The 23,267-nt window shown below is 48.6% G+C and overlaps 1 protein-coding gene across 1 annotated transcript in view; it reads right to left on the bottom strand.

Annotated features, from left to right (window-relative positions):
* SLC6A18 (solute carrier family 6 member 18) overlaps window positions 1-23,267 on the bottom strand; it is a 218,716-nt gene that overhangs the window by 47,994 nt on the left and 147,455 nt on the right. The window contains 3 exon segments of the mRNA XM_029589928.1: window positions 1,258-1,417; window positions 1,522-1,726; window positions 14,670-14,826. Coding sequence (XP_029445788.1) covers window positions 1,258-1,417; window positions 1,522-1,726; window positions 14,670-14,826 — 522 coding nt within the window.

The following is a 23,267-nucleotide window of genomic DNA, read 5'->3' as shown; positions in this document are numbered from 1 at the left end:
GCGGCGGTAGCGAGCGGCGGCGGTAGCAACGGCGGTAGCGGGCGGTGGTAGCGAGCGGCGGCGACGGAGGTAGCAAGCGGCGGCAGCGGGCGGCGGTAGCGGCCAGTAGCGAGGGAGGGAGAAGAGAGAGAGAGGGAGGGACGGACTGAGTGGGAGGGAGGGACGGAGAGAGAGAGTGGGAGGGAGTGACTGAGTGAGAGGGAGGGACTGAGTGAGAGGGAGGGAGTGGGACTGAGTGAGAGGGAGAAGGGGGACTGAGTGAGAGGGAGTGGGACTGAGGGAGGGAGTGGGACTGGGAGAGAGAGGGAGGGAGTGGGACTGAGGGAGAGTGAGTGGGACTGAGTGAGTGAGAGGGAGGGAGAGAGGGGGGAGGGAGTGACTGAGTGAGAGGGAGGGACTGAGTGGGAGGGAGGGACTGAGTGGGAGGAAGGGATTGAGTGAGGGGGAGGGACTGGGGGGGAGGGGACTGAGTGAGAGGGAGGGGGGACTGAGTGAGAGGGAGTGAGTGGGACTGAGGGGAGAGAGAGGGAGGGAGAGAGGGAGGGAGGGAGTGGGACTGAGGGAGAGGAGGAGGAGTGGGACTGAGGGAGAGTGAGTGGGAGTGAGTGAGAGGGAGGGAGAGAGGGGGGAGGGAGTGAGTGAGACTGAGTGGGAGGGAGGGACTGAGTGAGAGGAGAGGGAGGGTGGGGAGGAGTGGGTGAGGGAGGGAGGGAGGTAGGGGGTGGTGAAGAGTGAGGGGAGAGAGAATGAGGGGGAGGTGAGAGACAGAGGGATGTAGCCCGTTTTAACGGGCTTAACGGCTTGTAATAAAATGATTGAGGCAATTAGAGATCCATATTCCAAACTTCTGTCTGGCTAACTTTGGAAGTTAACAGAAAAAAATCGTATATATTTAAATTCCACTCTCTTCCACCTTTTTCGTTGAATAGGTAAATTTTGTCCTGGCAAATTGTTTCATACATAATTTATCTGCAGAAAAAGAGTCGAGTCTAGAGGGTTCCAGGTTTGTGGTAAAACATTCGGCAGTAGCTTTGATTTCCAGCACTGTTTGGCTAAAGATATGCAGGTAAGTCTGATCAAGAAAAAGGCTGTCTGAAAAAGTTATCTGGTTAACTTACCTGCTCACCGGCTTTGTGAATATGGATTTCATTGAATTTCCTCGTCAACTAAAATATGCCCAATTCTAATGGTAATGCAAGCATATCAGACTCTATGAATATCAATTATATAATATGCAAAATGTTAGGTCAAGCTCACCTTTTTATTCCATAAACATAACTGACGCCGATAACTTCAAAAAAAGCAACAACTAGGAGAGTCAAGGAGCCTGCATAGCTGTCAAAGACTTCAAGCCAGTAATTCCCATTGGTCATGGTAAAGATTAATGCAATAATAAATGAGACCAAGCAAATTAAACCTGAACAACATAAAGAAAAATTGTTACTATACAGTAAAGACCTTTTTGTCGTATTCTTTTTATAATTAGTTTATAGTTTTATTCCGAGAAAAACAAATGCTTACCTGATAAAAATTCCTTTGGCAGAGCTTTTGGCAGTATATGAAGATCTAAGAGAGGGGTGAGAACACCTTCTACAGTCCCAAACATGGAAGAGAGACCCAAAGCAAACAGCATAACAAAAAACAGGATAGCCCACACCTGGGAGCCAGGCATTCGAATGATTGCTTCAGTGAAGATGATAAATGCCAGGCCAGTACCAGATGCGCTCTACGGGAAAACATAAAATCAATACACCAATAAAAGCAGACACCTTTCTCTAAGATCAAAGGCTATCACTATTTTTAAAGTACTTTCTAAATAAGTATAGGATTTTATGGCAACCTAAAAGAGTGTGCTGTATGATTCTGTGACCTGCATATTTATGTCTTGCAGTGGCTCCTGGTTGGGTGAGTGCCTGACTGTGTATGTGTAAAAGAGGCTGTGGGAATGATTGTGTGTAGTGGGAGAAGCATCATAGGATGTCCCACATCTTCCCACCCACTCTTCCAGCCCCTTGCTTCCCCCATCCCCCAACTCTTCCACTCTCACCTTCCTCACCCAGTTTCCCTTCACACCACACTCCACCCACCCACCTACCTAATAATTTCTCTCCTCCAGCTCACTCCCCCAAGCTCTTTCCCTCAATCTGTGGCCAATTGTAGCAAACAGTACAGTCAGCAGCTGGATGGAGACTTCAGGAAAGAGAGTGGTGGCAGCTGAATGGCACAAAAGAGGAACACAGTGAATCACAGTAAAATCTGACAGAAGAATTTAATGAGGATAACCTTAAAAGGTGCGCACACACCTATATACAGTATACATATGTATGTGGGCAAGCCCAAGTTTATAATACTATTTTATAAAATGCGTATATGATGCCTGAACATTTTATAAAATACAAATATATTTGCAAGGGAACATACGCGTGCATTTAGGCTGGCGCACATATTTCTGCAATCTATTAAAACCACGTGTATCAATGCAGTGAGAGCACGTATTTTACCCCCTATTTTAAATATATACATGCATATATTTTGCGCACAAACATTACAAAGGATTTACTTGCATAAGATGGGTTTTACAGGAGAAAGTCAACATATTTTAAAAGATATATGTGTGAGTGAAATTACCAGTTTAACCAATTAGCCATCAGTTCTCCCAGTCCTCCTGCAGCTCATCAAGACCCTCCTGGTTCTTAAGCCTGAACTTTCTCCAGTTCACCCAGACCTCTTACCTGGCCATTAGTAAACAATAAACAAGGTTACTATAACTTACATCTAATCATTAGTAGGTGTAAACTTACATGAGTGAATGCACAAATGTATGCCTGTACAAGAGTTAAGAGAGAAGTCCTTCCTCCTCCCCCCCCCCCCCCAAGTTTGATAGCCTTCACTTCCTCCAGTTAGCCCCATCCCTTAAAACCCCGCAGATCTGCCTAGTTTTCTTTTAATTTTAACTTACATAGCATCCATAGCAGAAGTAAAAAATAGCAAACAGAATGTTAGGAATTATTAGAAAGGGAATGGTGAGTAAAACGGAAAATGTCATAATGCCTCTGTATCGCTCCATGGTGAGACCGCACCTTGAATGCTGTGTACAATTCTGGTCGCCGCATCTCCAAAAAGATATAGTTGCACTGGAGAAGGTACAGAGAAGAGCACCCAAAATGAATATCTCCCCTATGAGGAAAGTCTAAAGAGGTTAGGACTGTTCAGGTTGGAGAAGAGACAGCGGAGAGGGGATATGATAGAGGTCTTTAAAATCATGAGAGGTCTAGAAGGGTAAATGTGAATCTGTTATTTACTCTTTCAGATAATAGAAGGACTAGGGGACACTCCATAAAGTTAGCAAGTAGCACATTTAAAACTAATTGGAGAAAATTATTTTTCACTCAACGCACAATTAAGATCTGGAATTTGTTGCCAGAGGATGTGGTTAGTGCAGTTAGTGTGCTGGGTTTAAAAAACATTTGGATAAGTTCTTGGAGGAGAAGTCCATTAACTGCTATTAATCAAGTTCAGTTAGGGATTATTGCCTTTAGTTTAACATACTTTTATTGAACAGATAATTACAAATGTACAGTCTTCATTGAGTTCTGTAGCAGACCATGCATGTGACAATAATAGAAGGTACAGATTTTAATCATTTTGTTCTGATTTCCCATTCCCTCATTAGCAAAATGTCATAATCAAGGATGTTACACATTTTTCCCATGAGCTTAAGTCACCTTCTTAAGATAACAGTTGGATTCCTAATCATTGAGTATCAGACTACATGATCTGTGGGATAAATATTGAATGTAGGCCCTCCAAATGGCTAAAAACATTTTCCTAGTCTTGGGGGACCAACGGGATAAATCTCCTTCCATTTGCATAGTTTTATGAAAAAGATTACACCATTGCCAATAAGAAGGTGCTGTTGGGGATTTCTATTGTGTGAGAAACAATCTCTTCCTAGCCACTGATTTTACTGGCATTAGCTTGGGATCTACTTGTGTTTGGGTACTTGCCAGGTACTTGTAGCCTGGATTGGCCACTGTTGGAAAAAAGATGCTGGGCTTGTTGGACCCGTGGTCTGACCCAGCATGGCAATTTCTTATGTTCTTTTGTAGTAAAGTTATGTGGCAGGGAGCCTCGGTGCATGCCAGATCATGTCAGTATTTACACGTACATATTTGCTTCACACCCCAAAACGCCCATGCCCCACCCAGACTATGCCCTTGCCCCACTCCTTTTTGAAAACTTTTGAGATTGTGTACTGCGGGAGATACACATGGATCTCAATGGCTTTTAAAATCCACTCGGCACATGCAAGCCCAACTTCTTCAGGCATCCCCTAATTAATGCACACATTAGGCTTTTAAAATTCACCTCTAAGAATCTGCCTGGGGTACAGTCTTTGATGCTGTGGATGCAGCCTGAGACAGAGTCTTGGTTGTTGCAGATGATGCCTGAGACTGAATCTTTAGAAGTGTGGGAGCAGTCTGGGCCGAAGTCTTTGAATGTGTGGTGGGAGCAGCCTGGATCAGAGTCTTTGGAAGAGCTGCTGGAGCAGCCTGTATCGGAGTCTTTGGACATGTTGTGGTAGCAGCCAGGACCTCAGCTCTTCTTGCTGCGGCACACACTACTTCAAGCCAAGCTTTTGATGGTTTGGGCTGGTACAAACTGTCACAGGGTTCTGGGCATGGCTGGGCATGCTGAGAGGCAAGGTGGAGAATGGATGGAGGACAGGACCTGGAGAAGAGCCACGTGAGGCACATGGAAAAGGAACACTGAAATTGGACACAGACAACACACTGGAGCCTGAATTGTGAAGCAGGTACATTTATGTGCAGAGAATACTGGAACACAAATACAAATGCAGAAATCTTGGAACGGGGTACCTTAGATATGAACAAGGCTTAGAAGTCAGAAAGCAAACAGATAGCACATCTGCAGGGCAGATGCCAAGAAGGCTGTTGGACCAGAACTGTGTGACTTCTGAGCATGCCTTATATATTGCTGGGAATATGGGGCAGACCCAGTGCTGGTCTAGTTGGGAGACTGAAGGGGCGTGTCCAATGCACCCAGGAAATAGAGCAAATATACCATGATTGCCATAAAAGCCAGCAGCTTCTGCAGTTTTGTAGCAGGTTCACAGCCTAGAAAGCCTAGTATTGCATTTGACAGTCTGTTGGCTACTCCTGTGAATCGCTGCACTTACTTTTCAGGCTGGGCCTTCCCCCTCATGCCAGAATACAGCCAAACTGCCACAGCTTTCAGTGCAGCTGGTCACCGTGCCCCAAAGCAGTAGAACGCTGCTGGAGATCCCCGAGGCCGGATGCCCCTGACACAGCCAGGCTCCACTCCCCTATGGCGTGTGCACACCCGATGCCCCTACTCTTAAAGGGCCAGCAGTGGGAAAACCCAGCAGGCACGCTCTGATGACTTTACACTCCCTGGCCTATATAAGGCCATTTTACACCTCAGTAACAGGTCTCCCTACTGTCTCAGCATTCCTGTTCCTGTGTTCTGAAGTTCCTGAGCCTTTGCTCTTCAGTTCTAGTATTTTACAGTTCCAATGTCTTTGGTCCCAGTGTCTTCGTTCTCCTGTTCCTGTGGTCCTTATCTTGTCCATCAGTCCCCACGGTCAGTTCTTCAGGTCTTCAATGTGTCTTATCTCCTGTGGTGGTCCTCATCTTCCTGCCCTGCCTCTCCGTCCCACCTTTTCTACGGACAGACTCCCGGTATTGACCTTGGCCTGACTTCTGAACCTACTCATATGCTGTCTGCCATTGACCATTGCTTGCCTCCTGGAACTCCTTGAGCGCTGCTCGATATAGACCCCAGCCTACCTCTGGACTCGCCTGCACTATCCAGTAACCTTGACATATCCTCTAATCACCAGCAGAGGCCCCCACCTAAGACGACCTGGCCCCAGCATCCAAAGGCTTAACCCAAGGAGAACGTGGGCTGTTATAGGAGAAGCTCCAGTTGTGCCTCTACCTCCTACAACTCTGCCTGCCAATGGTGGGGACCTTCAGGACTCTTCCATGACTCTAACACCCAGTCTTGCTGGTTCAAACCTCACTGACCCTGACATTCAGTGGGATGAGTGAGATCTACAAAATCATGAGTAGAGTAGAACAGATAAGTAGGGAACAGCTGTTTACACTTTCAAATACCACTAGGTCTATGGGATTCTAACAGATACTAGGTTTTAAACAAATTGAAGAAAGTATTTTTTCACTTAATGCACAGCCAAGCTGTGGAATTTGTTGACAGAGAATGTGGTGAAGGCTATTAGCATAGCTGGGTTTAAAATGGGCTTGGACAAATTTATGTAAGAAAAGTTCTTAGTTATTAACCAGGCTCTTTCACAGGGTGTGAGCAGCAAGAAATTGAAAGGTATTTATTTATATAATTTTGTATACCGTTATTCTGATATCAGTCATAACAGTTTACAATGTCAATATAAATAAACCAAAAATCATAAAAACTATAATAATGCAAGATTTTAAAAGCCTTGCATGTGCAAAAAAGGCCATTTACACATGTAAGTGGCCTGAGTGGGAACTATGTGAAGCTACTGCTCCTTGTTAGGTGCAGGGGTCAAGAGACCATGGGGGCAGAGAGAGAGAGAGAGAGAGAGAGCTCATTCAGATGTATCCATTGTAAAATTGACCTCATTAAAGACTTTTTGATCTTATAAATGATGAAAAGGAGTTGATTTGTACAATGGATACCTCTGAATGTGTCTGAAACACACCCCTAACCCCAACCCACCTCCCAAAAACTCACCCAAATCAACGTGCCCCTTTACAATGGTCCATATATAGAGTATCAGACTGAGCCCTATAAAGAGGCTCTGACTCTCTCTCTCTCCCCCATGATGTTCTCCTGTGCCTAACAAGGAGCAGTAGCAAAGTGGCACACATATGTATGTGCGTACAGCTCCAGACATGCAAATCTACATTTGAATGTACTTTCTACGGATTGGCCAACATCAAAGACGGTATTTTTATTCATATTCTGCTTTTTGGCACATCAGAGTGGATTACATTCAGGTACTGTAGGTATTTCCCTATCCCCGGAGGGCTTACAATCTAATAGGTGGATTCACTAAGCTGCGATATGGTAATATCGCAAATTAAACAGCACGCAACGCATGATACATATTGTTTATCATGCAGTATCATATCACAGCATGGAAATAAACTGCTTTACATGCATTTGCATGCATGAAATTGTCTAATGCAGCGCTTCTCAACCGGTGTGTCGCGACACACTAGTGTGTCGCGTCTCCCCGTGTCCCACTGCCCCGTTGTACTTTCCTTCTCCCTTTTTCCAGCCCCCGCGGGCCAATTGAAAGCCTCCTTTCTTCCTACCCCCACTGCCCAATGGGAAGCCTTCTTTCTGCCTTCCCCCGCGCAGGCCAATCAGAAGCCTCCTCCCTTCTACCTGCCAGTGGGAGTAGGAAGAAGGGAGGAAGCCTTTGATTGGCCGGTGAGGCAGGCATGGCACTGCCCGGGAGTGGGGTGGGAGGAATAGCAGTGTAGAACCCCGACGAAGCAAGGCCACTACGGGAGCCCATCCCCATAGCGGTGAAGGAGAAAACCCGACCCCGACGGTGCAAGGCCGCTATGGGAGCCCATCCCCATAGCGGTGAAGAGGAAAACCTGACTCTGACGGTGCAAGGCCGTCCCCGTAGCGGTGAAGGAGAAAACCCGACCCCGACGGTGCAAGGCCGCTACAGGAGCTCATCCCCATAGCGGTGAAGAGGAAAACCCGACCCCCAGCGGCGAAGAGGAAACCCGACCTCCGACTGAGGCGCCCATCCCTGTGGCGCCGAAAAAAGAAGGCCCGCCGGATTAAAGCCGCGGCGGAACTGGACCCCATCCCTGCAGTGAAGGAAGAAGTTATTTTTGGTGAGAGCTGTTGTGTCTGTGTGTGAATGGATGGCCTGGGTGAGAGCTTGTGTCATTGGGTGTGAATGGATGCCTGGGTGAGAGCTTGTGTCTCAGGGTGTGAATGGATGCCTGGGTGAGAGCCTGTGTCATTGGGTGTGAATGGATGCCTGGGTGAGAGCTTGTGTCTGAGGGTGTGAATGGGTGCCTGGGTGAGAGCTTGTGTCTGTGGGTGTGAATGGATGCCTGGGTGAGAGCTGTGTCTGAGGGTGTGAATGGATGCCTGGGTGAGAGCTCGTGTGTGTGGGTGTGAATGGAAGCCTGGATGAGAGCTGGTGTGAATGAGTGCTTGAGTGAGATCTTGTGGGTGTGAATGGAAGCCTGGGTGAAAGCTTGTGTCTGTAGGTGTGAATGGAAGCCTGGGTGAGAGCTTGTGGGTGTGAATGGGTGCTTGGGTGAGAGCTTGTGTGTAGGGGTGTGAATGGAAGTCTGGGTAAGAGCTGGTGTGAATGGGTGTGAGAGCTTTTGTGTGTGATTGAGAGCTTGTATATAAGAGAACATGAGTGTGATTGAGAGAACGAGACTGGTCAGGGTGGTGATGTGTTTCTGTGTGAGAGAGAGAGACTGGTCAGGAAGATGACTAGTGTGAAAGAGACCGAGACTGGTCGTGGGGTCTAATTGGGGGTGTGTGTGTTGTGAGTGACTGGTTGTGGGTGCTAAGGAAGAAGATTGAGGACAGAGCTTCAGCAGCCCTTGCTGTTTCTGGTGAGTGCTATTGGCCTGGAAGGGAAAGGAGTAGGAGAGTTGCTGGAGAGGGTAAGTAAAGGTGGCTTTTTAAATTTATTTTTCTTGATTGACTGCCATTTTAATTATTGAGTATTATGCGATGTCTGCTGTTTTGAAATATTTTATTGATATTTGGACATGTTTTAATAATTTTTATGAGTATTTAATTGAATATTATTCTATTCAGCAGCTATTTTGTAACATTTTTGGTATAACTTTACAATGATTTCTGTGTGGGGCTCTGTAGCAGCTTGGCTTATTCTGTTTTCCCAATAGGAAATGTTTTAGTGTTTAGGGCCTGGTTTAATAGTTGTATTTCTTAGATAGGGTTGTTACTGTTTGTGTGTGTTCCGTAATACAGGTGTAACTTTGTGCGGATTAGTTTGTGTGCATTATTGCAAATCCTGAGTCTGTTAGGTGCTATATTTCTCTTTCCATTTCTCCAGGTTCACACTGCATGCAGAGTGGCTTTTTTGGTTTTCCATTCCAGTTTCTGTCTCCATATTTATAATTTGTAGGTTTTCTGTACTTGGTGAAGGTCAGTTCTGGGTGTGTGACCGAGGTGAGGTATTTTACTAGCATGTAGGCACTGGTATCAATCTTATTTGATGTGCTTTCTCAATAGGATATGCATTAGTGGTATATTACTGTCTTTTCATAAGGAAGGCTATTGTGCCTGGTAGTAAAGGGAGTTTGTTTTGCTTTTACTGAGATGTCATCAGAACCAGAATATCTTTTTTTTGTATGGTGAGTTGTACGGGTTATGCCCTAGATCTGCTCTGCACTCATTGCTGAGGGTTGAGGGGATTCCTGAGGATGCAGAGTACATGTTTACATTTAGCCCCATGATGGTCACATGTTCAGTGTGTCACGCATGTGAGAGCCATTTGTCAGGTGTGTCCCGGCCAAAAAAAGGTTGAGAACCACTGGTCTAATGTATGCAAAGTACCTTATGCATGGGCAATCCTATGGTCATAAAATAATGTGGCTGACTCTTTTTTTTTTTTTAAGTCAGCCCTGTTATTTTAGTGTGTTTGAAGGAGGGTAGTTATTTTCCTGAGGGAGTATCTGGCTGCTAACGTGGTGCCCTAATGTTCCTGCAGGAAAAATGAAAGGGCTAAGGTGCCTGATAACCCCCAAAGGCACAAACAAATCAATCTGGGGGTCTTTGGAGACCTTTGTCCACCCCCCCCCCCCACTTATGAGGTGGCACTGGCCCTCCTAAATAAAAAGAATTCAGTCATGCCAACCGTGTGCAACGGCCCTCTCCCCTAACAATGGGAAAAACACCCTTAGTTAAAAGACCTTCCCCCACAACCCATCCCTTCCCCTCTTCCAAATAAATGCCAATACCTGGTGTCTAGGAGTTCCTCACCCTAAAAACCCAAAATAGATACCTAGCGGTCTGGGAGGGCTTCCAGACCCCCAACTCCCCCACCCCTGTTTCTCAAGTCTCAATCAGTAATGGCTCAGTGGGGGCTCAGACCACCCCTAGCTCCAGGCCCATTGGCACCATTTTTTGAAATGGCACTGATCTGACCTTGCCCTTATCACATGATGGGAAAAGGTCCAAGGAATGGACTTTGGCCACTTGGCTCTGCACAACCCCTGTCACCTTCCGAAGTGACACTGGCCACTCCTAAATAAAAATAATTCAGTAACATTATGAAAAAACACCATCTTAGAAGCACAGTCCAGATGCATTCCACACAGTAAGAAAGGTGGAAGGAAGGTCAAACGATTACTGGATTGGCTAATAAGTGAGGTGAAAGAGGCTGTTTTAGCCAAAAGATCTTCATTCAAAAATTGGAAGAAGGATCCATCAGAAGAAAATAGAATAAAGCAAAAGCATTAGCAAGTTAAATGTATTGATAAGACAGGCTAAGAGAGAATTTCAAAAGAAGTTGGCTGTAGAGAGAAAAACTAATAATAAAACCTTTTAAAATATATCTGAAGCAGATAGCCTGCAAGGGAGTCGGTTAGACCGTTAGATGATCAAAGTGTTAAAGGGGCACTTAAGGAAGACTAAACAAATTCTTTGCTTCAGTATTTACTGAAGAAGATGTTGGGGAGATAACCATTCTGGAGATGGTTTTCAAGGGTGACGATTCAGATGAACTGAACCAAATCACAGTGAACATGGAAGATGTGGTAGGCCATACTGACAAACAGAAGAGTAGTAAATCACCTGGACCAGATGGTATATACCCCAGGGTTCTGAAAGAACTAAAAAATGAAATTTCAGACCTATTTCAATTAAATTGAAACCTATCATTAAAACCATCCATTCTACCTGAAGACTGGAAAGTGGCCAGTGTAACCCCAATATTTAAAAAGGGCTCCAGGGGAGATCTAGGAAAATGTAGATCGGTGAGCCTGACTTCAGTGCCAGGAAAAATCATGGAAACTGTTATAAAGAATAAAATCACACAACATTTAGACAGACATGGTTTAATGGGACACAGCCAGCATGGATTTACCCAAGGGAAGTCTTGCCTCCTACATTTTTATGAAGGGGTGAATAAACATGAGGACAAAGGTGAACTGGTGGATGTGGTTTATTTGGATTTTCAGAAGATGTTCAACAAAGTCCCTCATGAGACGCTTCTAAGAAAGCTAAAAAGTCATGGGATAGGAGGTGATGTCCTTTTGTAGATTTCAAACTGGTTAAAACACAGGAATCTCATTTAAAACAAATTGAAGAAAATTCTTTTTCACTCAGCGCATAGTTAAACTCTGGAATTCAGGTGGATGTGGTTACAGAAGTTACTGTAAGTGGGTTTAAAAAAGGTTTGATAAGTTGCTAGAGGAAAAATCCATAAACTGCTATTAATTAATAAGCAATAGTAGCTTGAGGTCTATTTAATGTTTGGGTAGTTGCCAGTTACTTGTGACTTGGATTGGCCACTGTTGGAAACAGGATGCTGGGCTTGATGGACCCTTGGTCTGACCCAGTATAGCATATCTTATGTTTTTATGTTCTCCTTCCCCATCCTTCCCTTTACAGTGGGAAAAAGCCCCCTTAGTTTAAAGACCTTCCCCCGACCATCCCTTCTCCCTCATCCATATAAATGGTAATCCCTCTTATCTAGGAGTTTGGCCCCAACTCCAAACCAACAATTAGACACCTGGTGGTCTGGGGGGTTTACAGATCCCCACTCCATCTCCCAAACCCCCCATACCTCAAATCTCAATTATTGGTGGCATAGTAGGGGCATAGAGTGCCCCCTTGCTGTGGGCCAACCTGACCTTGCCCCATCATCTGATAGGAGCAAGGTCCAGGGATCAGACCTTGGCCACATGGCCTAGGTACGAATCCTGGACCTTGTCCCTAACACATGGTGGAGCAAGGTCAGGTTGGCATAATTTTGAAAAATGGCATGATGGGCCAGAGCTAGTGTTGAGTTCGTGGACTCTTGAGCCAGCCAGAGGGTGAAGTGAACTGCTGAGGGAAGACCCGCAGTGCGGCCAGTAGCCGGGAGGTGGATCAGGGCCAGGAGACCAAGCAGGACCTTCACCTATACCAACCCCTGTTCTCCGCAGATTGGGTCCTTGGGTACTGGGGGGCTGGCAGGACTTAGGCAGGGTCTCCTGGAGAAGAGGAATCCGAAGAATTGTCCAAGTCAAGGCAGGAGGAGGTGAAGAGGAACCAGAAGAAGTCCCGTGGTCGTGGCAGGCAGCAGCGGTACAAAGCGAGGAGGCAGACCAGCAGTCAGGGCAGGCAGCAGACAATGGAAACCGGAGACAAGCCAGGGATCAAGACGGGCAGCGAAGCAGGAATACCGGAGGACAAGCCGAAGTCAGGAGCCAGAGAGACGAGTCAAGAAGGGAGCAAGGAGCAGGAACAAGCTGGAATCAGGAACAAGCAACTCATTTCTCAGCAGAGGCAAAGAATGGGTTTCCCAGTGGGGTTTAAATAGTTGGAAGCATCTGACATCACTCCCGGAGGCGGAGCCAATTTTCCTACGCTGGTCCCTTTAAATTCGGGCCTCCAGTGCCTAAGGGGCGGGCCCAGCAGCAGAGAGTCAGCGGCGCCTCCCTCCCCGACCAGGCTCGCACAGCAGTGGAGGATGCCGCGGTCAGCTGAAACGGCGTCGAGGTAGGGAGAGGGACTGGTCGTGGACCTCCATGGCCCGGGACCGTAACAGCTAGAGGACACTCTGGGCCCCCACCGAGCTGCCAATGATTGAGATTTGAGGTATGGGGGTCCTGGAGGGGTCTGGAAGACCCCCATAAACAACCTGGTGGCTTTTTTTGTTTTGGGAGGTGAGAGGGAACTCCTAGACACCAAGGATTGTCATTTATTTGGATGGGTGGAAAAGGATGAGTTGGAAGGAAAGATTTTTTTATCCAAGGGGCTTTTTCCCATTATAAGGGGAGGGGCCCATCGCCAAGTGGTTGGCACTGCTGAATTCTTTTTAGTTATGGGGGCCAGTGCCACTTTGGAAGGGGGTGTAGGGGTGATTTTTGTGCCTTGGATGGGGGATATATTTATTTCGGCCTCAAGCCCTGTAAGCCAAGGTGTACTGTCATCACGCAGGAAGTCCTCTTAACACCATGTGATTTTTTTGTTTTGTATTTGTGCCATGATAAAAAAAAATTGTATTGTGGTAATTCCGTGAGAATTTGTTGGAGAGGGGCGAAATATCACAAGGACACCCCACCCCCCACAAAATTTGGCCCCTCCCATGATAAACCATCACAGCTTAATGAATCTCGCTAAATTTGTAGCTGAGGCAACAGAGAGTAAATGCCCAAGGTCACAACGAGCAACAATGGTATTTGAATTCTGGTTTCATTGGTTCACAGCCCATTGCTCTAACCACCAGGATACTCCTCCACTTCACAGGATGCTGGGCTCTGCTCAATGGACCTTTGTTCTGACCTGCATGGCACTTTTTATGTCTTTGTGAAAATAAAATGGAGGATATTATAATGCCTCTGCATCGATACATCATGTGATTGCACCTTCAGTATTGGGAGCAGTTCTGATCATCCCATCTTATAAAAGATATAGTTTAACCAGAAAAGGTATAGAGAAGGGCAACATAAATGAGAGAGTGGATGCAAATCTATCTCATGCATATTATTGTGGATACCCTAAAAACCTGGCCTGTTTGTGGCACTCGAGGACTGGAGTTTGCCATCAATGCCCTAGAGGAAAGGAGAGATAGGGGAGTCATGATAGAGACATTTAAATACCTCCAAGTTTTCTATGCACAGGAGGAGATCCTCTTTCAACAGAAAGGAGGCTCTAGAACGAGGGGGGTCATAGGATGAGGGTGAAAGGGGGTAGACTAAGGAGGAATCTAAGGAGATAAGACTTTACAGAGAGTGGCATGGATGCATGGAACAGGTTCTTTGTGGAGGTGGTGGAGACTAGAATAGCATCTGAATTCAAGAAAGCATGGACAAAACACAGGGGATCTCTGAGGCAGTGGTAGGGATTGTACAGCTGAATTAATTGGTGTGGATGGGTACACTAGAAAGGCCGAATGAACGTTTTCTGTCATCACATTTCTGTTTCACTTGTGGCATATTTGGCCTCCTGTTTAGTGTCTGCTGCAGCTTTGAATAGCAAATAGTTTTATTTGAAAACCTGCCCAAATAGTTATTTGCACCACTCTTCTTTTTGGTCTCAAAATGGCTGAATCAAGGGAATGGGAAATAAAAGAGCTTGCATAATATTCACTGCACTGCAATATAGCAACTTAGCTTCTGCTTTCTTAGGCCCATTTCCTATACTTCTGACCAATAAATGATGGCTCACTTCTCTTTCATATCTGCTTCATTTATTTAGAAAGAAATCTGTAACTTCTCCTTTGAACATGTATTCTACTTTCACTTTCACATGGCATTCTTATGGATGCATGTAAGGTCATATATTGAGCCTCGTTACTATATTGCTGAAAGCATGAGACTGTTTTTGCGCTGGACAAGCATAAATAGTTTGAAATATCTTAATTACCATTTAATTAAATTACTGTAGCTTATGAGTACCTGATCGAGAAACTCCTGTAGATTGCAATCTTTCAATTTAAGCCCGGAAGTTTGTTCTGGATATGTAGAGTTCATCTTCTCATACCACGAACTGTAGGTGTCTCTTGTGATACTTTGGTCCATCAGATCAAATTCATTAGTGATAGAAATTATGTTCCTAACATTAATAATAATGAATTAACAATCAAATCATATGGAAGAATAGGCTTTCAGAAATAAACTTTACAGTATTAACTTTCAATATCGAAGTACACTGTGAGACATTTTCAAAGAGAAACTATCTACATAGTTTTTATTTGAAAATGTGCTTACACTGGTGCGCATACTGGGGCAGATTTTAAAACATGCGCGCAGGCGCAGATTTGTTCGTGCAACCCAGCACAAACAAATCTACACTGGATTTTATAACATGCATGCACATGTTATAAAATCCAGCGTCGGCGTGTGCAAGGGGGTACACAATTGTGCAACTTGCATGCGCCGAGCCGCGCAGCCTGCGTCCGTTCCCTCCAAAGCTGCTTCGATTTCGGAGGAAACTTTCCTTCTGCCCCCCAGCACCTTCCCCTACCTAACCCACCCCCAGCCCTATCTAACCCCTCCCCCCAAATCTTTGTTGAAGAAGTTACGCGCGCCATCAGACGGCCGACCCGCTATCCCGGGCACAGCAGCAAATGGCTGCTGTGCCTGGAGGCTCAGGCCACGCCCCCGGACTGCCCAGGACCGCCCACGTCGTGCCCCTTTTTGCAAGCCCCGGGACATACGAGCGTCCCCTGGTTTGCTTGCGCCACCTAGTCTAGGCTCGGCACGCGCAGGGGCAACTTGGGGCAGCTTTTCGGATACGCGTGTAACCCTTTGAAAATCTATCCCACTGTACTTTGGGGGGAAAGTATTTGTGCAATTTGAAAATGTCATTTAGGTGTGCATACTTTGTTCTGCTGACCTAAATATGCCCCCAGGAATGCCATTTTCCAGTGTGGCATATTGTGAACCACATGCACACTTTTTAGCCACTCTAGGCAATATTCAGAAAGGCCAATATTCTTGTGTAAATGTAATATTTACCTAGGCAAAATATCTTTAAAAATGCCCCTTAAGCATATATGTCACAGAAGGAAAGTCATCATGGTACTGTACTGGAAGTCAAAATTTAATTGTAGAAATTTAGTATTTCAGTAAACAATTCAGGATATTGTCTATGCACAAACATTTTGCAATTTACTGTGATTCATCTTGTAGTTTTGAGAATTTCTTCTGCTTTTTCTCTGAATATCATTTTATATATGTTTAAAAATTGTCCATTTTAAGAGAATAAAAAATCTATCCTATTTTTTTTCTTTTTGCCCATCAATCACATGGAAGAACCAGGATGGCCGAATGTAGCTGATTTCCAGTTGTTTCTTCTGAGATTACTGGATTCCTTGATAAGAGGGAAGGGAAAGGTATATGCTTACCCTGTGGTAGCATCTGGTCAGTTCCCTGCTCGCCCCATTGATTCTTTTGTCTGCAGACAAGACTGATGTAGGGCTCTGGAAGCACATTGCTGAGATCATTGGGAGGATGGATTCCTCCCATTGGCACCCCAGAGATTTCTCTATCCCCAGAGCAGCATGCACATCCTCAGCGGCCTGTGAAGTTAGGTGATCAGCAGCCGGAGACAATTACTGAGCCAGTGTGGGCTGATGACATCACACAGTCTGAGGAAGTGATGGAGAGCACTCAGGTGCAAGTCCAAGTTGTTCCAGGAAAGAGATCTTTAGCCGCTGTTCAAGAGGCAGTTGGAGGTTTGGAGGCTTCTCTGTAACCTTTGTGGTGAATTTCTGGATTTCAGGCTTTAAATTCTTGCAGCGTCAGTCATCAAAATGCGATGGGCCGTTATCGCGTGCGTTAGGGCATTTTCATACGCGATAACACCATAATGCTGAGGTTTGGGTGGGGTTAATAAAATTTTGATGCTGGTACTGCTCGAGTGATAATGTTTTACACATTATTGCCGGTAGTAGCGCTGGAATTACCTACAGCTTTTCTATTGGTGCTATGGGGGCGATAGTGGGCAGCTCGGCCACATAACTAAAAAACGGATCACATCACACCCACACTTAAACAACTCCACTGGTTACCTATCCTTACAGATCTCAATACAAAACACTCATGCTCATACACAAGGCAATCTACAATGATAAAGCTAGCTGGTTACCAAAACCACTGATCCCCAACAATTCCACCAGAAACCACCGCTCAACAAACACAGCCCTTCTCACCACTCCATCCATTAAGGAAGCGCCTCGAGCCACCACAAGAGAACGCGCTGCTTCCATAGCCGGCCCTCACCTCTGGAACAGCCTTCCACCCTCTCTCAGAACAGACCCCTCTATGCCTTCCTTCCGAAAGAATCTCAAAACCTGGCTCTTCCGGAAAGCTTTTCCTCCAGATAAATAAACAACTGTCTCCTTATTCCACCCATCCGCCAGATAAATTCCTCCCCCGCCCTCAGGCCCTGCCATCCCCCCTCCCTGTCCACTGTACATAAGTCAATCAAAACACTCCCTGTTAATATAGGTTTTTTTTTTTCAATTTATTTTACTTTTAAGTTAACTCGTTAACCATATATAATTACCAAGTTAATTATTCTGTTACAATACACCGTGTCATTATAAGCAAGTTATAAGTTATATGTTCCGAGTTAAATTAATTCTACTATGTTTCAATGAACTATGTCATAATTTGGCTTGCCTTATGACATCATGTTTTATGTAAACTGATGTGATATGCCAAATCGAATGTCGGTATAGAAAAGCAAATAAATAAATAAATAATGCACGAGATAACTACTGCATTGTGACTTTAACATTTAAATGAGGGAGAGGGGAGGGATTAGGCTGAGGTTTGGGCGGGGTTAATAAAATTTTGATGCCGGTACTGCTCGAGTGATAATGTTTTACACATTATTACCGGTAGTAGCGCTGGAATTACCTACAGCTTTTCTATTGGTGCTATGGGGGCGATAGTGGGCAGCGCGGCCACATCCGCAGCAGATGAAAACGCAACATAGTGATGCAGCTGCTGGCTCAGTATAAGAAAATTAGGTCTTACCTTAGTTAATTTTCGTTCCTGTAGTACCACGGATCAGTCCAGACTCCTGGGTTTTGCCCCCCCTCTAGCAGATGGAGACAGAAGTTTACAAACAAAACTCCGCCTTATCTAGGCTGGTGCCACCTACAGTCTGGCAGTCTTACTTAATGTCAAAGCAGATGAAGCCCCAAAATTACCACAAATGAACTATATACAGGAACCTACCAACCAAAGAAACAGCTCAACTATCCCCCAAATGGGACCAGAACCAGAGCCATCGATAACGAAGAAAAGAGACAACAGAGACAGAATGGACAGAAAGAAACCATACCGTCGTCAGACCGGACTCTCCTACCGAACAGTAGACTCGACGGGCGGGACTCTGGACTGATCCGTGGTACTACAGGAACGAAAATTAACTAAGGTAAGACCTAATTTTCTTTTCCCTGTACGTACCCGGATCAGTCCAGACTCCTGGGATGTACCAGAGCTACCTTAACTAGGGTGGGATCCGGAGAGTCCCGCTCTGAGCACCCCTGCCCCGAAACCGCCGGAACCCGGCGCACGCACATCCAGGCGATAATGACGAGCAAAGGTATGCAACGACTTCCAGGTCGCCGCTCTACAAATGTCTTCCGCCGAAATCTGACTGCACTCCGCCCAGGAGGCAGCCTGCGAACGCGTAGAATGAGCCTTCAGCCCCACCGGAACAGACTTGCCCTGCAGCAGATATGCGGAACCAATGGCCTCCTTCAACCAGCGAGCAATGGTAGTCTTGGAAGCCGCCTGACCGCGCCGAGGACCGCCCCACAAGACAAAAAGATGATCTGACCTCCGAAAAGAGTTCGTCACCTCAAGATAACGTAAAAGGGCTCTCCTCACATCTAGCCGCCGCAAATCTCGATAATTCGGAAGCGACTTATCATCCTCAGAAAACGCAGGCAACTCCACCGTCTGGTTGAGATGAAAGGCCGACACCACCTTAGGCAAGAAGGAAGGCACCGTACGAAGCGACACCCCCGAATCCGTAATCCTTAAGAAAGGTTCCCGACAAGACAAGGCTTGAATCTCCGACACCCTCCTCGCCGACGCCACAGCCACGAGAAAAACTACCTTCAGCGTCAAGTCTTTCACTGTAGCTCCGCGAATAGGCTCGAAGGGAGCGGAACACAAGGCCTTCAGAACCAGATTTAAACTCCACGAAGGACACGGAGAACGGAACGGAGGACGCAATAGCTTAGCTCCCCGGAGGAAACGAACGACGTCCGGGTGTGCAGACAATGCCACCCCGTGGACCTGCCCGCGCAGCAAGGCAAGTGCCGCCACTTGCACCCTGAGCGAACTGCAAGACAAGCCTTTCGCCAAACCATCCTGGAGGAAAAGCAACACCTCCGGCACCGAAGCCCGCGTAGGCCGAATAGCCTGAGCCAGGCACCACGTCTCAAAGACCGTCCATACTCGCACATACGCCAGAGACGTGGAAGGCTTGCGCGACCGCAACAGCGTTGTGACCACCGCATCAGAATAACCCCGTTTCTTCAACCTACGCCTCTCAAAAGCCATGCCGCTAGACAAAAGCATTCGACCTGGTCGAAACAAACGGGACCCTGATGTAGCAGGTCCGGCACATACGGAAACCGCAGGGGAGGCCCCAGCGCCAAGTTCTGAAGATCCGCGAACCACGGCCGCCGCGGCCACTCGGGTGCGACTAGAATCACGGGCGACGGGTGAAGTTCGATGCGCCTCAGCGTCCGACCGATGAGGGGCCACGGGGGAAAGACATAGAGTAGCACCCCTGTCGGCCAAGGCAACGCGAGGGCGTCGACCCCTTCCGCCCCCGTCTCCCGGCGACGGGCAAAAAACCGCGGCGCTTTGGCATTTTTGAACGTCGCCATCAGGTCTAGCACAGGTGTTCCCCACCTGGCGCAAATGCTCCGAAACGCCACGTCCGCGAGTTCCCATTCGCCTGGATCCAGCCGATGGCGACTCAGAAAGTCCGCCTGAACGTTTTCCACGCCCGCAATATGCGACGCCGCTATGCATTGCAGATGCCGCTCGGCCCAAGCCATCAACTGCCGCGCCTCGGCGGCCACCAGCAGACTTCTGGTGCCGCCCTGCCGGTTGATGTACGCCACCGTTGTCGCATTGTCCGACAGAATCCTGACCGCCTGTCCGCGAACCAACGGCAGGAACTCCCGCAGGGCGAACCTCACTGCCCTGGTCTCTAACCGATTGATGGACCACGCCGCCTCCGTCGGGGACCATGTGCCCTGCACCGAACTCCGGAGACACACCGCGCCCCAGCCGTACAGACTGGCGTCCGTGGTGACCACCATCCACGAGGGCAGAGCCAGCGAAATGCCCTTGGTCAAGTTGTTGTGACAGAGCCACCAGGCCATGCTGGAACGGGCCGAAGGTGGCAGCGGCAACGGCAGATGAAACTGCTCCGACACCGGGTTCCAGCGGGAGAGTAAGGCCAATTGCAACGGTCGCATATGCGCGAACGCCCAAGGAACCAATTCCCGCGTGGACGTCATAGACCCTACCATCTGTAGATAGTCCCAGACGACCGGCATGGGCTTGGCCAACAAACGCCTGGCTTGACACTGCAATTTGAGTCTGCGCTCCTGCGTCAGATAAACCATGCCCTGACGCGTGTCGAACAAAGCCCCCAAAAACTCCAGGGATTGCGACGGTTCTAGCCGACTCTTGCCTCGATTGATCACCCAGCCGAGGCTCTGCAACAACTCGATCACTCGTTGAACCGCCAACCGACAGAGACGCTCGGACTTCGCCTGAATCAACCAATCGTCCAGATACAGATGAACCAAGCACCCCTCCTTGCGAAGATGAGCAGCCACCACCACCATGATCTTTGTAAAGGTCCGCGGGGCTGTCGCCAGCCCGAATGGTAGTGCTTGAAACTGGAAGTGCTGCCCCAACACCGCGAATCGAAGGTAGCGTTGGTGATCCGCGCAGATCCCGATGTGGAGATACGCCTCCGTTAGATCCAGAGACGCGAGAAACTCCCCTTGTCTCACGGACGCGATGACCGACCGAAGCGTCTCCATGCGAAACCTGGGGATCCGCAAGCACCTGTTGACGCCCTTGAGGTCGAGAATCGGACGAAACGTGCCCTCTTTTTTTGGTACCAGGAAGTAAATTGAATACCTGCCGCTGCGCAGTTCGTGGAACGGTACGGGCACGATCGCGCCCAGGGCTAACAGATGCCGGATTGTGCCCCGTAACGCCCGCCGCTTCTCTGAAAACCCGCCGGGCGACACCATGAAACAAGGCGGGGGCCGCCGTGCAAAATCTAACGCGTAGCCGCGATTTATCACGTCCAGCACCCACTGATCCGACGTGATCTTGGCCCACTCCCCGGCAAACTGCGACAGCCTGCCGCCGATCACCGGCACCGGAGCGTGGGCCGGCAGCCCATCATTGTGGCAGCTTCCCGGCCGGGGTTCCGGACCCGGTCCCGGGTCTACCAAACCGGCGCCCGCGAAAGGACTGCATGTACGACTGCTGCCTAGCCGCATTGTGGCGAAACGAGGAGACCGATCCTCGCGCATTACGGGGCCGACGACCTCCACGGAATCTACCCCGCGTGGCCGGCATCCCCCGACGCGGCCTGTCCTCCGGCAACCGATGGATCTTGTTCTCGCCCAAAGACTCAATCAAATCCTCTAGCTCCTTACCAAACAGTAACTGCCCCTTAAATGGCAGTGAGCCTAAACGAGCCTTTGACGAAACGTCCGCCGCCCAATGGCGGAGCCACAACAAACGCCGAGCAGACACCGCAGAGACCATCGCCCGTGCCGAAGAACGAAGCAAATCATGAAAAGCATCCGCGCTATAGGCAATCACTGCCTCCAGACGAGTCGCCTGCTGCGCTTCCTCCGGCGACAAACCTTCGTTAGCAGAAAGCTGCTGGGCCCACCTAAGCCCCGCACGGAGGGAGAAACCGCTACAGATCGCTGCCCGTACACCAAGCGCGGAGACTTCAAAAATTTTCTTAAGCTGCACCTCCAGCTTACGATCCTGCAAATCCTTGAGTGCTGTCCCTCCCGTTACCGGGATGGTGGTCCTCTTGGTGACCGCCGCCACCGCCGAATCAAGTTTCGGAATCCTAAGGAGCTCGAGCGCGTCCTCCGTTAGGGGATAAAGCTTATCCATGGCCTTAGCCACCTTCAACCCCAAATCAGGAGTATCCCACTCCTTAAAAAGCAAATCGGACACCGAAAAATGCAATGGAAAAGCCGTCGGTGGTCCCCTCAGCCCCAACACCACGGGGTCTGTGCGTCCTAGGCGCGACTCCGGTCGTGGCAAGTCTATCGCCAACTCTCCGAGGATTGCCGGAATCAGCGGCGCTAATTCGTCGCGCCTAAACAAACGCACCACCTTGGGGTCATCGCCATCCGTCACGTGGAGACCACTCGACCCACTAGCTCCCTGATCCTCTTCCCCGTCAACGCCCCGCGGTTGCGATTGTGGATCCGGCGCCTCCGGATCCCCGGATTCGGAGTCCGTCTCGGCATCCCCCCGCGGAGCCCCCAAACGGAGCGGGCGTGCTCCCACCGGGGGATCCGAGACCGGGAGGGACCTGGCGCTCCGTTTAGGCTCCGGCCCCCGAACCGAATCCGGCGCTCCCCGCGATCTTTTCCTGGCCTGCCTGCTCGCTTTAAAAGCCTTATGCATAACTAAAACAAATTCCGAGGAAAAGGAGTCAGAGGAGCTGCGATCCGGATCCTCCTCCGGATTGCTCACAGCAGGAGACTGGTCCCCCTCGGAAACCCTCCGCTGCGGGGACAGGGCAGGAGGAGCGTCCTCCGCTCCCCCCGGTGACGGGGACGCCGCGCAGCCAGGCCCCGCCGAGCCTAAAATGGCGGATCTTCCCGCCGAAATCGCTGCGTCCAAAATGGCGCCCGTTCCCGCGCTCCGCGGGAACGGACCTACTGCCCCCGACTTGCGTCCCGAAGCTTCCGGCTGCCGCTGCCGCTCCGAACCAGGTCCCGCCGAAACGCCCTCGCCGCCCGAGACACAGCCGGAACAAAGGCTGTCCCGGGAGAGGCGACGGGCCGCCCCGCAGGCCCTGCAAACTGAACGCCGCGGCATGCTCCACAGAGAAGGAGCAGAAAGAAAAAACCCAAAAACGACCAACACCCGCGGCGCCGCTCCCGTTCCCCCCCTCTGCACGCAAACGAGCCCGAACAGGGAGAGAAAGGGAAAAGGAGAGACAGGCAAGAAAAAACAAACAAAACTTTTTTTTTTTTTTTTTTTTACCGTTCGCCGCCGGCTCCGGGACCACCTTGGGGGAGTGAACCGAGTTCCCCGGTTTCACCCCCAGGCTAGGAACGCTGGCAAGGGCCCTCAGCCCACCCTCAGCGCGCTCAACTCCCCGGAGGAAAAGCTCCCCCGGGAGGAGACAAGCTCGGACCTGCAGGCACACAACTGCGGTCCCAGCGTCAAGACAACTTTACCAAACCAAAAACTAGACCTAACCAATCACTTTTTTTTTTTTTTTTT

The sequence above is a fragment of the Rhinatrema bivittatum genome, chromosome 2, assembly GCF_901001135.1.
Source record: "Rhinatrema bivittatum chromosome 2, aRhiBiv1.1, whole genome shotgun sequence".
NCBI lineage: Eukaryota > Metazoa > Chordata > Amphibia > Gymnophiona > Rhinatrematidae > Rhinatrema > Rhinatrema bivittatum.
Note: the sequence above shows the minus strand (reverse complement) of the source record. Positions and strands in the feature narration are given on the sequence as shown.